Here is a 20285-nt window from a genome sequence, read left to right on the forward strand (position 1 = left end):
TTCCATACACAATACTTTGTGTTCTTTTAGACATCTTAAAATCTGGTGCAGCCACTTCAACAATAGTGATCCTGGGTTGATTTGTGAGGTTTATCAACAGCAATTTGTATTGAGCAGGTGACTTGAGTTGATGCTTAAGAAAACCCTTTTCCTAGGTAAACTCTTGTCTCCTACGAATACCCCAGTAGCTGTCTACACTATATGCATATTGGAGGCTAAAAATGTACAGAAATTATCAAACAAGAAGACTTTAAAATTATACAAAGAAGGCAGAACTTCTTCAAAATGCTCCTGTTTTGTAGCATTTATTTTAAAAAAATGTCGTGCTATTTGCTTTCATTTTTATTCAGTTCAAATATTAGTTTGTGGAGTGATCTCTCCATGTTAAGAGAGATCATGTTGTGGGAAAACTCTTAATATCCTTTGTTTGAAAGACTTTCTGACAACTCATCAAAAGATTATAGCATGTATTTTTTTCAGTATCATGTTTTAACGTATCCTGAAGAGACAAACATGATACAATTGTATCATTCTTGGCACATGGTTTCTGGTGGTGCCTAGGGCAAAGGTTTATTACTTACATAAATATGTTATTTTATAAACCTAGGGTTTGTTAGTCCTTAATAGACTCTGTTATTCAACTTCAATTTTTCATATAACTACATGAAGTGCTGGCAGTAGTGAATTTCTCAAAGTCATATTAGACGGTTACCAATGGCAATAGCTTAGTTTTATGATTGCATTCTTTCTACTGTTCTTGAAAAGGAAAGTCCTAGGTTCATTCGTTCCATGTAATCAAGCATAAACACAGTATGTAGTACCTACATGATTATGACAAATACGAATCACCTCCAGGCCTGGAAACTTTTGTAGAGAGACTATTTGGAAGAACGTGTGTGTTGTATTACTTTATTTCTTTCATGCCATTTACTTACCATACTTGATTAACATAGGCATCTCTTGGAACACACAAGACTAGTACATGTTTGTTGGCTATTTTTAAGTACATTTTAATGTATATTTTTAATTCAAAGAACTCAGGATGGATAATAGTTATTCAGTAGAACAACCATAACAAAGTAACAAAAAGCACAACATTTTTTGCATCTTTCAGCTGAACATATGTTACCAATCAGTTACCAAGATTCTATGCCAGCAGCCAGGTTTTGAGCTGATGTCTAAGTGACAAAAGCATAGAAGCTGAATTGGAAAGGGCAGGGAGTTCTAAAGCTGGGGTGCACAACAGAAAAGGCCTGCCCCCATGATGATGGTAGAATGCTGAAGAGATCCTTTGTGGAAAAGTAATCTGAGCAGGAAAATGCACTCCACACCACTGTTGACACTTGGGACTCAAGTGGTAAAGTGTAATAAAGGAATACCCTAGAAGCAGGACCTGCTCTTTTGAAGAGGCCTGCAACACCTAATCCAAGGCCTCCTAGGCCTCAGAACTGTCCAATCATAGCATCTTCATCTTACCTGGATTCAGTTTATTACAGTTGCCTTGAGTGCCTCACCCAGCAGCTTCATATATATGTTAGATACCACTTAGGATATAAGGAAACCCTGCAGGACTGCATGGACCAACTTCCTTGGACTCAGGCAGAAGTCCCATCCCCCCAAACCACCTTCTGGAATCAACCCTGTGGGTTGGAGTGAAAACACTCTGACATTGTGTCTCCTACTCTGCCCCACGTAGTCAGTGGTATCCGAATTTGTTGCAGTTTGTGGCAGAGGGTTCCAGTGGCCTTTCATCTGAACTGGATTTCAGCTGTCTAGTCACTAGTCAGAACAACAGTGCTGGACAACTCTTGGAAAATGTAATTGAGAAAGCAAATCAATTCTTCTTTGTTTCCTTCATATAAATTGTGCCTGTAATTTGTATTTGGCCATTCTGGGACTCACACAGTGTCGGGCTTAAGCTGGTATGGATGAGGTCTTCTTACTCCCCACTAGAAGCTGACAAATCAGACTTAGATAACTCACCAGCATCTTGGTACACTCTGGACTGTACCACCTCTTCTTTGGTAATGGCACTTGCACATCTCCATACTGCAGTTTACTCATCCTTAGGAGAACATCAAATATTGGGAGATGGGATAGGCTGGTGTTGCAGCGTTAGCTCTCCAGATGTTCCTCTGATTATCTCTTGCTGCTCCTTCACGTCTGGCTGCAGCTGACCTCTGTAGAGAATCCCTAGGCCCAGGACTGATGTGGATGCCCAGTGTAGATATTTATCTTACATGCAATAGTTGTAAATTGTCATATGTAGTTGTAAATTGGCATTATATAAATGTTAGCTTGTATAAATGACTGTATGGCATGAGTCATGTAGCACAAAAGTGGTAACCTTAGAATTTAGAAGTGGAAGCTTGATCCAGGAGAATCCCTAGCCTAATGTGCAAAGTAGGCATTTCCTTTTTCCTTTCCGATAGTCAACTATCATCACTTTAAATTTTATTCATATTCAGTGGGTTGCACTTAAAAACGTGTTTGGGGGACACCACTGTGTGTGTTCATTAAAAAAAGAAAAAAGGATGAGAAACTTTACCATGTGATCAGGGCCTTAAACCATAGGAAAGAAGGCATCAGCTTTTAGGATTCTCTTGGCTCTAAAGTCTGGGGAAGATTCAGATAGGCTTGGATAACACTTCAAAGGAATTGTTGTAGTTTTTTCTAAAATTTAAATAATCAAGCACAAGCACAACTAAAGCACTTCCTCTTTTAGTAGTCTCTGTTAAACAGATAAGTAACCTTTTTGTATTTTTACAGGAAGCTCAGCAATCTAATTTTGGCACTGGAGAACAAAGTAAGTGTGTGTTTGTATTATGTACTGAATTATTTCTCTGTTTTTTTTAAAAAAAGAATTTACAGTAAAATTCTCTTTTGGATGCTTTACTTGAATAAAAGTTCTATTGATAGTTTTTCTGGTCTTGTGGCTAGGATGCCTGGCCCAATAAAAGACCTGAATCAGAATGTTAATGTGTTCTCATTTTATCTATTTTTGTGTGTGTGCTTACTGTACTAGGAAGGTTTGATTTGAGAATTAGTGCTTGCTATTTTTGTTCCCTTTGAAAGTTGTAGCACATTTTGAGAAATCTTTGCCATTACGCTCTGAATGCTTTCATAACTCCTGTTTGTGAGAATTAAGGAAGTTCAGCTGGTTAAGACACCCTGGAGAATGAGCTTAAAGTAATCTCTAGGTGAGAAGGATAAGTAACAGAACAGCTTCACTTCTAGCTTACTTGTGTTTCCCTTATTGGGACATAACTCAGAGCAGTCCTTGCCTGTCTCTGTAGCTTGTGGGAGACTGTGCCAATTTCTATTATTCTCTGCCCTTGGAGTGCTTCCATTCTTTAAACAAAGGCCGTTCTTTTTAAGAACTGGCTTTCTCCAAAATAATAATTATGACTAGGAATGCAGTCACTGTGAATGAAACGGGACTGCACCATTTAATTCACAACATCTGACTTAATGTCTTCTGTAACTAGGATAACTAATTGATTAAGTTGTAAAAGCATAAGTAGTTATTCATATACTGTGACTCCATTTAGATGGCACAGAGCTGATTGTCAAACCATTAGTTTGGCATTTGGGCACACGTCTGTAAGCTTGCAAACTACTTCCCCTCCTTCCTCACAGGGTTCTATAGTATGAGATAATTGTTGCTTTATTACATGTGAATGACATCTGAATCAGACAGATTGGTTATTTCTAAGATTAACTGGCCTTTATACCAGCAGTTAGAATGGCAAATGATCAGTATTTTATTATTTCCATTTTCGAGCACCAGTTTCAAGTCTTGCCTCTCTTGCTGCTCCTCTTGTTTTATTAGAAGAATTTTACTGGAAAAGTGAACTTGAAAAGGTCACTGGGCCCCAACCTAGTATTTGTATCTTGCATCAGAACCTCCAACAAATGTGTGCATTGTTTCCTGATCCATAACAAGTGCATCTTGTTTCCCCTCCCTCTCAAAAAGCACCATTCTGTTTATATGGTCTGTTGTCAGTTGCTTCCATCTACTTAAGTGATTCCTGAAAATGGTAGGCCTTCTTCTGGTGGCAACACAGATGCTGCGTTGACCAATGAATTGCTAACGTTGTCCAGTTTCTTCAAACCATTGCATGACTCAACATCCCCAAAGTGTAAACATTTTCTCATTGAGATAGCAAAGAAGCTCAGAACAAGTTACATTAGGCTGCAGTCCTAACCCTGTTTCCCTAGAAGTAAACCCCATTGATTAAAATAGGATTTACTTCTGAAAAGACATTGTTAGGCTTGTGATGATAGTTACTAGGTCTGAAGCATGTGATATTTTAACTTTAGGAAACATGATAGGATGAGGTATTTTGAAATGTTGCGTATTACTTTTGCCTTTGAGAACAAAAGGTTCATTGCTCACCTTCTGCAAGCAGGGGTGATAATGAAACTGCTGCTAAGATAACAGCATTACTAGCCAAATCATTAAGTAGCTGTGTGAAATAATAAACAGCACATTTTTGTCTGGAACAATATCTACTTTATGTTAAGGGAAGAACTTGTTTATATTTGTAAAACAAACAAGTCAAACTATTGAATCACTTCCTAGTCTGTGAATTCAGTAGTTGATTTACTGTTAGTCTTTCACTCTCCTTTTTTTTAGAAACCAGGTAAAGACATAGCTAGAGTACAGTAGTAAGTTTAGCATGTAAGTCGGAAAAGAAAGTGCTACCGAATGCAGTGGGTTAGCCCACTCTTGCAGTCTGCATCTGAGTCATGCTTGCCTCCATATATATCATTTGGGTGATGTTTATGTTTTTGTAACTTAGTGTTCAGCAATTATTTTATCTTTCTCACCTCCAGAAAGATACAATTCTTCATCAAAAGCATCTAATGTCCACCAGTCTAAATCGTAAGTATGCCCTATAATTTTCTCGGCAATATTTACAGTAATATTCTGAAAATATATATGATGGAAATGGCCATATTGATTCATAGAGATGGAACTGCTACGGACAGAAAATCTATATAGTTGCATAGTACATCTCTTTACTTTTAATATGCTCACTTTCAATATATGTTTATGAGTGATGGGATTTCTTAATCAGGTTAGTAATTCAACATGAAATCTTGAGTGGTGCTTCTTGATTATTTACTGCACAAGGACATCACTTTCACTTGAACTTTATATACCCAGGTGCACTTAATTCTCAGTACTTCACAGCCATAAAAGAACGTGGTTTACACTTGATGAAGGGGGACTATTATGGTCAAGGCTACACAATTTTTGCTTAGCTTGAGTAGCAAAGCCTAACTTTGCAACTTAACTTGGGAAATAATGTCTAATAGTTAGTTTTTCTTGGTAATACTATCCATGTACCCAGCACTATGCAGGGAATAAGAGGGCAAGTCCTTGCTCAAGGAGCTTACAATCTAGAAAAATCCTGTATTCGAAATAAACATAGAGATGGCATATTTGGTCTTAATAAAACTGACCTCATTTCCTTGCAACGGCAACTGCAAATTCATTTCATTAAATAATAAGCAATCAGCATTTTTGGAGAGACTCACCTGGAGTGCCCAACTTTCTCCTAGTGCCCCCTTGGTAATCCCACTGCCCTTTAGGGGGCAGTACTGTCCAGTTTGGGAACCATTACCTTAGATGAACATTATTCAGCTGCATGAATAGTCCTAAACTAGATATAGCAAGCTAACATTGCCAAGCAACTTTTATTTTACTCCAGAACTACCTAGAAGGTTGAATAATTTTAACCATATTTCTGTTCCCCCCCAGGTGTGAATCAAACCAGACAAAGTAAGATGCTATGTTTGTTACTGATGTCAAGTGTTGCTTTTAAATTCTTGCTAATGCAAGAAGTGTTTTATTCATATTTTGTTATATGCAGAATGTTAATTCACAGCCAAGCTCTTGGAGAGTTCATAGTAAAGCATGAAAGAGTTCAAGTTAATATCCTTGAATTATGTTTTAAAAATATAGCAGTGATTCTTAAGCAAATGGTAAAACTAAAAATGACTTACCATTAATTTATGCCAGAATTTATGAAGCCTACTCTGTATTTAGTTTCCCTGTCTCCTACCTTTTTGGTGTTGTGTGGTCTATGCTCTTAAAAGTTTACTCTTAGCTTTTTTCAAAGTACATTTTGTCTGTGATGTACTGGCCTTTGCGCTTGATGACTCCATTTTCAGTATAGTATTAATGGGTGGTGGTGCTTGCAGCAGCATTGCACCGGTGCCTATGAGTTCCCTAACCTTGTTAATTGGGATAGGATTCTGCTTAATTCAGGCCCACAGCGTTCCCCTTCTTCTCTGCCTATATGTGACTTGCATGGTGCCCCACTCAGTGTTCCTGCAGTGATTCAATGTCTTGTGTGTTTTCCTTGTTCCATCAGGACAACTATGCTACTTAATATAAAAGCTCTTTTGAGCCTATTTGCTCATTGCATTTTGTCACCCACCACAAGGATGTTAAGTGTCTTAATTTCTTCTGTTGCCCTTGTAATGGTGTAAGCACTTCAGGATTTTCAGTATGCTTCTTCAACCGAGTGTCAGTCCATTATGTAAAGGGAGGAAAATTAATGGCAATCATCACAAATTAGGTTAAATTGTTAGGATAGTATGGTATTATTTGGTAAAAAAACACACACCAAACCTTTCCTTTTTCTGTTTGTTCCTAGCGTTCTTATAAATGACTTGAAAATCAGCAGCAGCGAAGACAGTGATGTCGAGCAGGTTATTTTTGTGTTTTTTTAAAAAAATTCTGTCCTGCCTTTCTACCAAGCTACACAGGGGAGCTGACAGCACCATCAAAATAAAGTAATACAAAGCACAACATTTAAAAAGGCAAAAACTAAAAATGAATAGAAACAAGCAACTAATACACTGTTTTAAAATAGTGTGGGAATTTGAACCCTGGGCTCTCAGTTCCTAGTCCAATTCTCTGGACAACTACATCATGCTGGCTCTCAGTTTTGAGAGTGTAGGAAGGGCTGGCTGGGCTGCTTTGCAAGTGAAAGGGAGAAAAATACTTGCAAATGAACATGCCAATTGACATTCAAAACCTGTCAAACAACATTTGAAATAGTATAACCCTGGTAGGATGGCTGATGGATCTCATATTATGTTTGTCCATAGGTTGCTTGTAAACTTTGGCCAATTATGCAATATTTTCCCTAGTTTCCATTCTTATAGATGGATAACGTTCATGTCAGTGAAAGACAGAAAAATATGTTTTTCCAGTACCCTTGTTGAGTGTGTTACAAGGACAGTAATTCTAGTTTGGATCTTTTATTTCAATTATAGGATTCTGATAAGACTGTGCCAAGAGGTACACCTGGAAGGTAAATATTGGTTGATACACCTGGCATTATAAAGCTATGTTGAACTGATAGTACTATAACAATTTAACTGTGGGGAATTAAGATATCTGTTTAAAGCAAGAGCCAATTAGGATTTCATCTTCAATTGAATTGCCATGGGTCTTCAACTGGTTGGGTTAAACATTAAAATATTTCTTAATAGTCTTATGCATGAACTATTTTATCCATAGTTTCAAAGTAACTATGGATAAAATCCTATAGCTTCCTTTGATTTTTGTTCTACCTTTCCCCCCAGTAATTCTGAACCTTCCCAGCATACAAGTGAAGGAGCCGATAATTCTAGAGATGACTCAAGCAGCCATAGCGGATCTGAGAGCAGTTCTGGTTCCGACTCTGAAAGTGAAAGTAGTTCAAGTGACAGTGAGGCAAATGAGCCATCCCAGAGTGCGTCTCCTGAGGTATGATTTTTTTCCTCCCTTGCATGTGGTCTTCATGTTTCCCATATGTGTCTATACACAGCAGTAATGTGAGAAAAGGGGGAATATAAATGTTAGAGACTATGCACTGTTTATACCCAGCTTATTAATGTTCATTGATCTTCTTTCATTTTAGAAGCAATCATATCCAAGAATTAAGGTGGAACAGGACTTCCTATGTGTTCAGAAGTATACATAGAAACACAATCCAGCATGGCCTCTGAGCTTCTGGGACTTGTGGAATGCTTAGTGCATTGTCTATAGGGAGATCATCTGAGTTCACACTGAACGCCTGTTCTTGTTTCCACCTTGCTGGCCTATCATAATGAAGCAAATCACCATTGTTTTCTGTGAGCAGTTTCTTGCTTCTGTCCTTGGGAATGGGACAAAAAGGGGCCAAGTGGACCAGAAGTTAGGCAGGCTGTGAATCATTTAATACAAATTAAAAATGATGATGATGATGATGATGATGATTTAGTCTGCAGTCAAGACATGGAATATTACATTGACAGTTTGGAGAGAAATGTAAGGCAAAGGGCTCATGCCTAGCAGCTTAAAACTATATTGGAGAGGGGGATTAGTGTTGGGGAGCATGTGTGCCATGAGGTTTAAAAATTCCCTTCACTGACATATGCAGGTTTGTTTCAGGCAGAAGGAGATGAAAATATGAATTTCCCCTTTCCCACTCTCTAGGCACCACTACCACCTATAGAGCAATAAAACTGTCAGCCAGCCAGCCAGAACATGGCTTCTGCTCTATGCTGGCCTCCATAGTATTCCTATTTAAGGCTCCTGCTAATGTGGTTCCCAGGGAGTGGGATATCCTTTTAACATTTTGCTGCAGGGCCTACTTGTTTGTTTTACAGTTAACTAAGTCAGCCATGCAGCTTGACAGTAATCTGCTGCTCCAAGCAGGGGAGCAATTGATCCCAGATGAGTAGATAAGTGGCACGCTGCCCCCGCTGCAACTTGATGAAGAAAACCTAGCACCTTGTGGCAGCCCCCCTCTCCTGTTGTGACATGGCTAGGCTGGAGAGAGTACATACTTAAATCAGCAGTTTCCTCAATTTTCTATAGCAACAGAGGAGTAAGCTGCATAATGGATGGCCACGTTCCAACTTTGCAAGCTTGGAATAAAATGTTTATTATTTATTCTTTGGTTTAGCTTGTTAGCCACTCGGGAAATGGAGGGAATGTAGGTATTGACTTTTAAGATTCCCGTTTTCTTTCTTTAGCCGGAACCACCTCCAACGAACAAGTGGCAGCTGGACAACTGGCTGAACAAGGTGAATCCGCATAAAGTATCACCAGCTTCTTCTGTGGACAGTAACATCCCATCAACACAAGGCTACAAAAATGAGGGTAGAGATCAGAGCACAGGGGGTGGATATGCAGATCAGAGTGGATCTAAAGAATCAATTTCTTCCACTCCTGGGAGAGATTCAAAAACCAGCCAGAAAGGATCAGAGAGCAATCGGGGCAGACAAAAGTCACCTGCTCAGAGTGACAGCATGACCCAAAGGAGGACTGTAGGTAAAAAACAGCCCAAAAAGACAGACAAACCATCTGTGGAAGAGCCCAGAGGGGGGCTGAAAATAGAAAGTGAAACTCCAGTGGACATGACAACAAATATACCCTCTAACAGACACAAGGCAGCCACAAAAGGCTCTAGAAAGCCCAACATAAAGAAGGAGCCCAAATCTTCACCTCGGCCTACAACCGAGAAAAAGAAGTGCAAGGTTGCAAACAAGTCCTCCCAGAAATCCAAGGAATTCATAGAAACAGATACCTCATCCTCTGATTCTGATGAGAATGAGAGCTTGCCTCCTTCATCACAAACCCCCAAATATTCTGAGAGCAATAGGACTCCTGTTAAACCCTCCATGGAGGAGGATGACAGCTTTTTACGGCAACGAATGTTCTCTCCTATGGAAGAGAAGGAACTCCTTTCACCACTCAGTGATCCTGATGAAAGGTATCCCCTTATTGTGAAGATTGACTTGAGCCTCTTAACCAGAATACCAGGGAAGCCTTACAAAGACACAGACCCATCAAAAGTTGAGAGGAAGAATGTGTCCGAGAAGCATCCAAGGGAGCCCCAGAAAACATCCTCCGACAAAGGTTCCACCAAGGGCAAGCGGAAGCATAAGTTATGTCAGGTCAGTTTTCAGTATGTCGCTTTAGTGTCATCTAAATGGAAGGTTAAGGGAGTAGTCTTTCAAAACCTAGTGTCTTCTGTGCAATCGAAGATGTGTAGAAAAATGTAATGAACTGATTTAGCATTTTTAATTTTAGTTTTAAGGTCACTTCCATGAAGAAAAGAAAAAAGTTAAACAAAAGAATAAGAAAATATTATAGTTCAGTTGCGATATTTGCATATTGCTGTAAACTAGCAATAGGTGTAACTCATACCCCAACCAGCATAGCCAGTAGTCAGGATTGATTGGAACTGAAGTCCAGCAATATCTGGCTTTCCCTGTTGTTTAACCATAATTAAAAGTTTGCCAGGAGCATGCATATGGCTTCTGCTTTGTTCTTTTTAGTGGGAGCTACAAACCATAGTCCTTGGCTTAGTGTTTCATCTTGTGAAGCCAAGCTTTGTTCTTGATTTACTATGATCTCCTTGTTTGAATGTAATACTGAGGAAATGATCCAAACCACTAAATATTGTTTACTATAGTATGCAAACTGGGCCATTGCAATGTGATTTTTGCATTTAAGTTCACCTCAAATTTCTGTGGTTGGTTATAAATGTTGCGAGTAGTACTTCAGTCAGTAAGTAGTCTGACTAAAATGTATGTTGGTATTTGCTTGATCTTTAATGTGAATGGAGCAAGATTTCCATTAGCTTCCAGTTTGGCACATAAATTATTGGCTAATCGGTTTAGAGGGTAGTGAAATATGGCAAACTACACCCCATACATAGTTTATAGATACATGCTGAGAAGATTTAATTGTTACATGTAGTCCTGCGTTGGTAAGAAAATGAGCTTGTGTGATCTTATCCATTTCTTGCATTACAGAGTTTTGCAACTTTATGGCATCATGCCAGTAGATGCCCTGTTTACATGGATAAAAGTGTCCGCCTGAAAGTTACGCAAGGGAGCCTTAATCACACTTGTAGGCTCGGGTTGAAAATTTCTTTGGTGATTCTTCTTTTGTGAAAGTTTTGCAGACCCAAGATAAGACTTTGGGAGTTTGTCACTGTGCAGTGGCTATAGTAAAGCAGCTACACAACCAATGAGTTGGTGGCGTCTTAGGAAAGTTATACATGTTAAAAACTATGCTGAATTTGGAACAAATACATGGCCATCTGTTTGGAATTAATGGCATGCATTTCAACCATTCCCTCTTGATAGTTGATCCACAGCTAAGCTAGCTATTGTTCCGAGGACTCAAAGTGTCTTAAAAGTTGGGAAGGAAAAAACAGCACAGTAAGGATTGAGAGGCTTGGGTGAAATCCAGTGGCATCTGTCCAACAGCAGAGCAGGCACTGTTTGCAGAAGAAGTTCCAGATTCTCCTTCCCTACATCTTCTGCATGCCTCCATAATCTTCTCCAGGGGGTTGGGGGATCCTGTGGAGCAAATTGGGAGGGACTTGGGGGAAGGCTGCAGGAGGAATGGGAAGTCCCGGCAAATAAGTGAATGGCCACTGTGCAGTGATGCCTATGGTCAGTGTAAGAAACTCAGGTGTATTAGCTAGGCACCAAATGGTGTCTTAAACCTAGCTTGCTGTCACCGCAATGGAATGCCTATTCACCAGGGGGTTGGACTAGATGACTCTAGGGGTCCCTTTCAATGCTATGATTTTATGATCTCAACTGCATTGCTTGACTGTAGCCTGTCCTTACAACAATTTACTTGTCCCAGTATGCAAGAAGGAGAAACACACACAGTATAAATGGAAATGATATTAACTGTGAACTAAGGCAGATGTTTTTAAACTGTGGTCGCCAACCTGGTGCCCAGGAATATCCTTGTAGGCGTAATTGGACCCATGCCAGTAGCAAAACACACCTGGGGAATATTGAACACTGGCTATTGCCAGTTGTTTGTTCTTATTGTCTACCAACAATTTAAATACACTTAGTTCTTTTGCCTTTAATTTTAAAAGTGGGGCAGAATGTTAACTGAATGAGTGCGCAAAGTGTTCACACTCCACTTCTCATATATATGAATTCTAACAGTGAACTTTTTCCCATTTTTCTTGTGTAAAAGGCTTCATTAAATAATTCTAGTTATTCTTGTTATTGTGACTGTGTTGGTGGGGCACACTAAATTTAAGCTGGATCAGTTGTGTTACAGCTGTTGCCAAAATCCTCTCAGCAACTATATTCACAATCTTGCATTAAAGCGTAATTAGGATTAATAAGATCTTTATAGAGTGTTTAAGGCATGTCTCAAAAATTATCAAAATCAGGAATTTACAAACTGACTGGCATCATTCCTTTCTGCTAAGTCATTTGTAAAGCCCAGTCTAACAGCAATACTATTATATGTATGTATTTTTAAAAGCCATGTTTTATCACAAAATGACATTAATAGACACATCATATGTCAGAGTAATAAGCCAAGGTATAAACTAAGGAGGCAGGAGAACATTGCTGCATTCCATTTCAAACACTTTCTAACTTCCAACTGTTCCTCACTACAAAAGATTCTTCGTAGTCTTCTAAGACTACATGGGACTAAGCACCATTGCAGGCCAGAAACATCAAGAGAGAGAAAGATGTTGAAATCATCAAGCTCAGCCCCGAAGGGATCGCCGCTATCTCCCAATACTTTATGATGTGGCCATCTTCCTATATCTCTACACCTTAATAATTTGTTGCAAACAACAGTAATTCAGACAACAGTAAATTTTAAAGTGGGAGAGGGGACTAGAACTAGTGTCACATAACCAGCCTGCCAAGCCTTTTTTCACTGGCCCACCAGATACCCTCCACTTTTTCACGGTGGGGGTGGTTACAAAACAGAACACACATGCTGCAGTGTTCCCAGAAACTCTTCTTTCTCCTGTCTCCCTGTCTTCTGTCTTTGCCAGTGTTTCCAGAGCCCTCAACTCACATTGAACCAATTCTTGGCTAGCATTCCCCTTGCCTTCAGGAGTCCTCAGCTTTCATTGCCCATGCTCGGAGGTGACTGGGAATTACCAGAGGTTCCACCAATCTCCCAACAAGTTTCATGAACAGCAAACAGCAGAGATCTTAAAAGTAATTTAAATCAATTCAGAGCCAGTGGGGCAAGTTAGGTCAGATAGCAAATTAGCAGACACATCCCTCTTACGGTGGCTGTGTTTGCATGACCAAAGCCTGGGTTAAATAAGTCAGGACATGTATGAGCTTGGTGCATTGGCAGTTTCTCTCTTTTCTTGCCTCTTGACTTCTTTCTTCAGACAAGCAGTTAATCATAGTTTTCAATTATATGTGAACTGAGAGCCATGGTTAATGGGATTCAAATAAACAGGATTCAAAAGCCAACTTTAAACCAGCTCATGCATATTCTGGCTTATTTTCAAGTTTTGCATGCCAAACTTGAAATCTATATATATTACATATATTAGAAGACTTGTAGTGCTGCATCGCAACCCTTTATTTGCATGAAGTCAAATAATAACCCCCATGGGACGATTTGCATGAAATCAGGATAGAGGAAAGGAGCAAAAAAGGAAGTAGAAGATGGACACACAGGAAAATGGAAGCTTTAACAACAGCAGAGGTTTGAGTAAAGCAGAGATGGAACCAAACTGAGGGGGGAAAGTGGTGATTTTAAACAGTGGCAGAGATTTGAGTAGAGTGAACAGGGAGTAACACTAAGATGGGAAAGTGGCAGTTTGAAACGTTTTGAGTACAGTGAAAATGAAACTGGGAAAGGTTCTGTTGCATTAACTTTTTGGTGTTTTCTTCTCTATTTTTCTTATCTGATATTTCTCCATGTTAAAACTGTTAGGGGTTGGGGTTTTTTTTAAACACCTCAGTGTGCCCTTCTTCCTGATTTACTTAAACCTCTGATGTTGTTTAAAACTTCATTTCAGTGTCCCTCTATTCCTGCTTTACTTTAAATTTCTGCCGTTGTTTGAGTACAGCGAGAAGAGAGAAGCAATTGGGGGGGGGGAGGAATGGCTGCTTTAACCTTCTTCCTCTTTCATTCCTTGGCTGCCTCATGTGACATAGATCCCTCAAGTATTCCACAGTATCTTCCCACAAAGCATTTCACTCTTGGTACCACATGTTGCCTTATTGAAGTTCCATATTCAGTATAGTAATTTAGAAGATACACCAATATTTGGACAACATCCTTCAACTGAATTTAACTTTCCCTCACTAAACAAGCTGACAGCCTAGTTCCTTACGATTCTGTTAATCTAAAAGATGCAGTAGCATGTATCATTATGGGATGTGTGCTCCAAGGGAGCTGCAGAATAGGAGAGAGAAGAAGGTATGGAAATTGAGTGATCTGTGTTCAAGAGGGAGCTGAAAAAGTGGGAAGAGTAAAGGGAAAAAAGGAGTGAATGTGAAAATGGGGTGGCAAAAAGGAGGTAATAGGAAGCATAGGCATGGGGTTAAAGATGAAAGCAAGGAAATGAAAGGTTCTGCAAAATACAAGGGGAAGGGGAAGCTCTAGGGTCTTAATGGGAATGGCAGGGGCTTGGTCAGCGGAGTGAGCAGGGGCACAGTACCTAGTACATTTATATTATTTCATTTATATTTTTACCATATTAAAGAACACCCTTAAAAAGTAGTTTAATGTTTCATTTTTTTCTGCTATGAAATGTTTAACGTGCATTTACAAGGAGCAGTTTACAAATAGTAAATGTGTATTTTGCTAAATATTAAAGTAAGCCTTTAAATTGCACATTTCTTAGCATAGTAAATAGGAATAAATTTTCGCTGGTGAGATCCAGTATAGAGACTCTTGTGTCAGCATGACAAGACCAGTTGCTGTTTTGACAGTCTATAGTGGGAGTAAACTGAGCTGTCACATTTTTGCATGCATGAAGCTATTAAAGCCACACTTAGATCTCCTTGTATTGCAGGAGTATGACATCTACAATACTTCAGCCTTATGTTCATTTTGTCAGTAAGGTTTATTGACATTATCTTGTACTGTTCCTGCAGGGAATGTTTTTATTACTCGCTGTATTATTATCTTAATCCTGTAAGTGGCTTGTTAAATCATTGTGGTGGTCTGTGAAACATAGCTGCACTTATTTAATGTGAGATCATCAAACTTTGTGGTTGTTTCATTTTAGAATGCAGAGGAAAGCCGAGGCGTTGAAAGCAAGAAAACTAAACTAGAAGAAAAGGCTCCTTCAGTGCACAAAACGTCCAGTAACAGAGAGTGAGTGCTTGTCTACACTACGTAAGATCCAAAATGCATGAAGCAGAAGGTTTGCTCAGAGCACACAGTTTTAAAAGTGGTCCGTTTGCACACAAAGTTCCAGCTTTTGTTTGATCAGTTACCCCTGCAGAATTGTCAGATTGCTTTCTTTAAAAGAAATCTCAATTTTGGGTTGGCACAGCACTTGTTCAAAGGTAAAATTAGGGGAGAAATGTATACCTGCTTTTAGCAAGTATTTCTTATAAAAAAGCTGCCCTGTCAAATGCCCCACCACATGTTTAACATTTGGTAGTTTAAATTGTAGTTTGTCCATTCTGAAGAGACAGCTTAAAAGAGCTCCATTTATTTTTTTTTGTAAGTGGGCACCTTTCTGGATCATAGCTCATAATCTCTACCTTTTTAGATAAGGGGTCACTATCCTTTTTCAAACAGTGGGCATATTTGAATTTTGAGAATGCTTTGGGCACCTGTCCCAAAATAGCCGTGGGCCACTGGGTGACCACCGTTGTTGTAACGCGCGGGGGACCTGTAGCCCTCCAAATGTCGCTGCACTACAATCCCCATCTCTAACCATTTGCATCAAACAACATCTGGGGACAGGGGTGTCACAAGCTCCTATTCCTGATTTAGAGGATGGTTTTTCTGTTTAATGTTGTACTTTTAGAGCTGCCATATTTTCTTCATTCTTACATGGGATTGCTAGTGGTACTTGAACCATGGAATAGGTTTGCATAGGTGGCAGTAACTTGCACTGGTTAATATTTTTTTTCCTTCCCTGTGGGGCAGATCATCAAAGCAGAGTGCTGTTAAGGAGAAGGATCTTCTTCCGTCTCCAGCCACAACCCCAGCCACCCAGAAAGATTCCAAGCAAGAGCATGGGTCTCGGAAGAGAACCGTCAGTCAGTCGTCTTCCTTGAAATCGAGCAGTAACAATAACAAGGAGAGTAGCAGCAGCAAAGGTAGCTCTTCTAAACAAAAGAAGACTGAAGGGAAGGCCTCAAGTAATACCAAGGAAGCAAAGGTAAAAAGATTATACTTCCATCATAGTTTTCCATTGTCCATAACCTTTCGTTTGCACTTTTTGTAAAACCAAGCAAATAAGCCCTCTTCAGAAGAAACCCTTACATGTTGAACAAAAAATGGGAGCAGGGCTGCATTGACTGACCTGACATACGCATGCTAGCTTGGCCTGCCCTCTTGTCCATGCCTACATCACAAACGCTTGCAAGGAGGTAACCTTCCTGTGTACTCTTGTACCAGCAAAGGCATCCATGTAATCTGGAACCAGTAGAATTTCAGGTTGCATGGATGCCTTTGTTAGTACAGCTGTAAGCACAAAGGGTTCCTCTTTGCAGACATTCATGCTATATGCTTTTAGACGTCAGAGGGAGGGGCTTGTTTTCCACTCAGACATTGTAGGAGTATTTGACTGTTTTGTCTGGCTAAAGCTAGAATTTCACAGCTTTTGAGTTCTCTAATTGAGACACGACAACTTGGGGTTTATAAGATACCTGTTAGAGCAGGGTGGTCCAATGCGTAGCCCAGGGGGTGTATAGGACCCGCAATGCCTTTTGGTGTTCCCCAGGCAACATTTGATGTCCCCTGCAAAGGAGAAGGTGTGAGGGCTCTGACCGGGTCCTTAGAGTCTTCTCATCTCCTTTCCAAATCCTAGTTAGTGTTTTCTCAGCTTTGGGAAGGAGGTATGAGGACTCTGACCCTGTCAGAGCCTCGCACCTCCTTCTAAAGTGCAGCGCCCTTTTACTGGGATTTGGGAAGGCTGCACAAGGGCTGGTTGGGCAGGGGGATCAGATTTTGGCCATGCATCCCCCCACCCCACCCCACGTGACAAGGCAGTATGCAGCCTGTGGATTGTATGCTGAAGTAAACTTGATATGAAAAGTTGTACCACCCTGTGTTAGAGGAACCTTCGTGGACATGAGCACACCTTTAAGTAGACGACGAAGGTGATTTTTGCCTGCCGGTAATTCCTAGACTGCAAATGTTACTCTGAATTAGAGATTTTCTGTTCATCAGTGGTCAGTGTTTCATTAATAGGAACATAGTAGTAGATAAACTAGTAAGTGAAAGTAAATTTGCTTATGCCTCAGGCAAAATTGGAGCGTTGTAGAAACTAGGACAATGGGAGGACCTTAGAAAGTAAACAAGTGGCTAAATACTTCACCAAGGAATGTAGCTGCAAAAGTCTTGATTTTTTGAGCCAAGTAGAGTTGGACTAAACAGTGCCTTCACGGGGGAAATTCCAAAGAGCTTGTGTATGTGGAAGGAGTTGGTTTTTAATAGATTTTTTGGCACCCTTCTTTTAAGCCTACACTGAGTCATGTCTGGACCAATTTAAAATTAGGGTAATTAGTATCCCCTCATAGTTCTGCTGGGTTTTAATAATTCTCCTGCTAGGGTAGTATTGATGTGTTCTATTAATGCATTAGCCTAGTTGGCCGAGTTTCATTATTGAAGCAGAATTTGGTTTATCTGTTTTGTAAACAGATTTAACACACAGATGATGATTGAAAGAAAAACTAAAGTTGAATAGAAAGAAGACTATAGACTCCCTTCAGATGTTAAAAGGGCAGTGTGACGCTTCTTGCTCCTCATGTCCTCTGTGAACCCGGTTCCAGGTGAACCCTTAGGAGTCTCAAGTTAGAGGGTTTTCTTTTTTCCGTCATCATGCTTCTCTGTTTCCTTGGTTTATCAGCTGCCAGTGGCGTAATTAACACTAGAGATCCTTTGTAACCCCCTGCCTTGGTTTTTCCCCTCTCATGGAGGAAGTACAAGCCAGTTAAACTTGTGTTATATGAAGCTCCTTCTCTTCCTTTTACACCTTCTAACTCTCATTTTCCTCGTGACTTCACACAGACTCACAGGTTCAAGTGCACACACAAGGTTTCTCTCTCTCGGTTTCATTCCTTGTAACCTTTCGATTTGCGTGCTTTCACACCCCAACTCCATACCTTTCTCTGCCTCTAGCTGTTTTCCTCTACATTCCTCACTTACAAGCTCTCTCCCCGCTGCTTCTCCCAGCAGCCAATCAGCCCATTCCCCCCTCCTTTTCCCTCTCTCTGTGCCTACAAGCACACACAGTTGTTTGTTCTGCTGGGTTTCCTTCTTTTTGCTTCCACTTCCCTCCAGAGTCTCTCGCTGTTGGTGAGCTTTAGGACCCACCCCGCTGGCTGCTTGTGGCTCTTTAATCCTGACAGGGTGGGACAGGTCAGCGCCCTCAAAGCCCTTGACACCCCCCAGCCTCCCAGCGGGGCCCCTCCCTTCCCGGGCAGATTGACAGCTAGAAAGACTGCTTCTCTGCTGTCGCCTCTACTCACAAGCACAAAAGTACGGGAGGAACAGAGAGGTGCTAAAAGCCCTAGGAGCAGGGTTGGCACATTGCACCTCTGCCTTACTGTGATGTATTTTAAGTTCAAGTTCAATAGGGGAAACAGCTGTTGGAGGGTTGGAAGAAGGAGTGAGACGTAACCGTGATTATGGAGAACTGTTGGGGATGTGGGAGCAGTGATAAGAATGGTGGGCATCTGAAAAGTTTGCTGTAGTTATTAGATTTCAGAACTTTGGCCACCCTGGAACTTGTAGCTTTCTTTGGAAAAAAGTATTGCACTTCGTCTGGAAAGTAAAATATCTTTGGTTGTATGCTGCACTGTTACATAATGGCAATATTCAGCCGTTGCTCAGGCATCTGACTGTAATTTGATACTTCCTGCATAGTTCTACTGCAGCATAGGTTGCAACAGCACTGAGAACGAGACCTAACAAAGCTGTATAGCTGTGAGCATTAGAAAATGCCTAATAAGTTGTATTAATTAATTATATGCAAACAATAACAATTGGATTCCTAATTGAAAAGTGCCCGTGTTGTGTTTTGAATCTGTTGGAGTCCATATGGCAACATCTGTGTCGGTCAAGCTGTATATGTGGTAAACATGAATGACGGTACACATCTGGATTGCATTTAGCCAGCCTGAGCTCAGCAAGTGAAGCACAAGCAGTGAATATTTGTTCGCCAAAAATCAGTGTTTTAACTAATTGTGGTCTGTCTTCTTTCAAGGAGAAGCTTTTAAATAATTCTTCAAACTGCCCTTCTGCCTCCACCATGACTACAGATAACTCGAAGTCCCGGAGAGCAAAGCTAGTGTTTGATGACAGGTGAGAACAGATAGAAGTCAGGCAGTTGGTCTCTGTATTACCAAGAATGTGTGATGAATATTTATACTGACATCTGTGTGTCGTCCATTTTAGGCTTTTTGCTCTGTCTTTCTGACATGATAGTTTGGGTACCTTTCCACTCATCTGTTGCAAGGAGTTACAGCTGCCAGGAGTGAAATGCAGCGTGATGCTGTCTATTTCTGCAAACCTGCAGATCTTCTCTGAGCTGAATTAGTTCCCCTCTCCTCCCAAAAAGACACTGTTCTCCTGAGAAGGGGCACAGCATATGCTTTGCATGAGAAGGGTCCCAGGTTCAATCCCAGACATTTCCTTCAGGGAGGGCTGAGAAAGATTCTTGCCTGAAACCCTGGAGAGCTTCTGCCAGTCATTATAGATCAGGGGCTGGGACCACCAGCCTGCAGCCCAATCTTGGCCTGCCAGAAGATCCACTTTGGCCCACAAGGCCATTTCCCTTAAACCATGCCCACCGGTCCAAACATGTTTTGTTGTGGAATTGAAGGCCAGTACTACGTATCTGCTGTGCAAAGCTAGTAACACAGACCCAAACCAGTACCAAACCAAACGTCATTCCTTTGCTCCAGTACAGTGAGAACACATTGTAAGCCAAAGTGCCACTGTGTGGATGCAATGTATTGTGCCAGTGCAGGAGGGGTGTGTTGTGAGCATTGTCAGGCCAGGAAATTAGGGCTCCTAGATAACCCTCCGTAAGTGGGAGAGGCACCAAAGGGTAAGACTGCTCTGATATTATCAGTCTCACAGGTTTTCATTTTATGTTGCAGGACTTACTCAGCAGATCACTACTTGCAAGAAGCAAAGAAATTAAAGCACAATGCTGATGCATTGGTAAGGAAAATGCTAAACTGTTGTTTACTTAGAGGCATTGCTTATTGTCCTGGGTTGGCATGATTCCCCCCCCCCCCCCCCGCCACCGCCCTCGACTATTTTGCCTGACACTGTAGTAGTA

At 40.6% G+C, this 20285-nt stretch overlaps 1 protein-coding gene across 4 annotated transcripts in view; it reads left to right on the forward strand.

Annotated features, from left to right (window-relative positions):
- The window catches only part of AFF4 (ALF transcription elongation factor 4), a gene marked incomplete at its 5' end in the record, with an annotated part of 52480 nt that overhangs the window by 22743 nt on the left and 9452 nt on the right, over positions 1-20285 (forward strand). For all 4 annotated transcript variants that reach the window (XM_080997098.1, XM_080997100.1, XM_080997099.1 and 1 more), the window contains 11 exons: positions 2770-2806; positions 4840-4888; positions 5771-5791; positions 6672-6726; positions 7297-7334; positions 7609-7771; positions 9025-9948; positions 15042-15130; positions 15917-16151; positions 19203-19300; positions 20101-20164. In XM_080997098.1, coding sequence (XP_080853224.1) covers positions 2770-2806; positions 4840-4888; positions 5771-5791; positions 6672-6726; positions 7297-7334; positions 7609-7771; positions 9025-9948; positions 15042-15130; positions 15917-16151; positions 19203-19300; positions 20101-20164 — 1773 coding nt within the window. The remainder of the gene's footprint in view (positions 1-2769; positions 2807-4839; positions 4889-5770; positions 5792-6671; positions 6727-7296; positions 7335-7608; positions 7772-9024; positions 9949-15041; positions 15131-15916; positions 16152-19202; positions 19301-20100; positions 20165-20285) is intronic.

Source organism: Podarcis pityusensis (genome assembly GCF_964106645.2).
Source record: "Podarcis pityusensis genome assembly, chromosome: 2".
NCBI lineage: Eukaryota > Metazoa > Chordata > Lepidosauria > Squamata > Lacertidae > Podarcis > Podarcis pityusensis.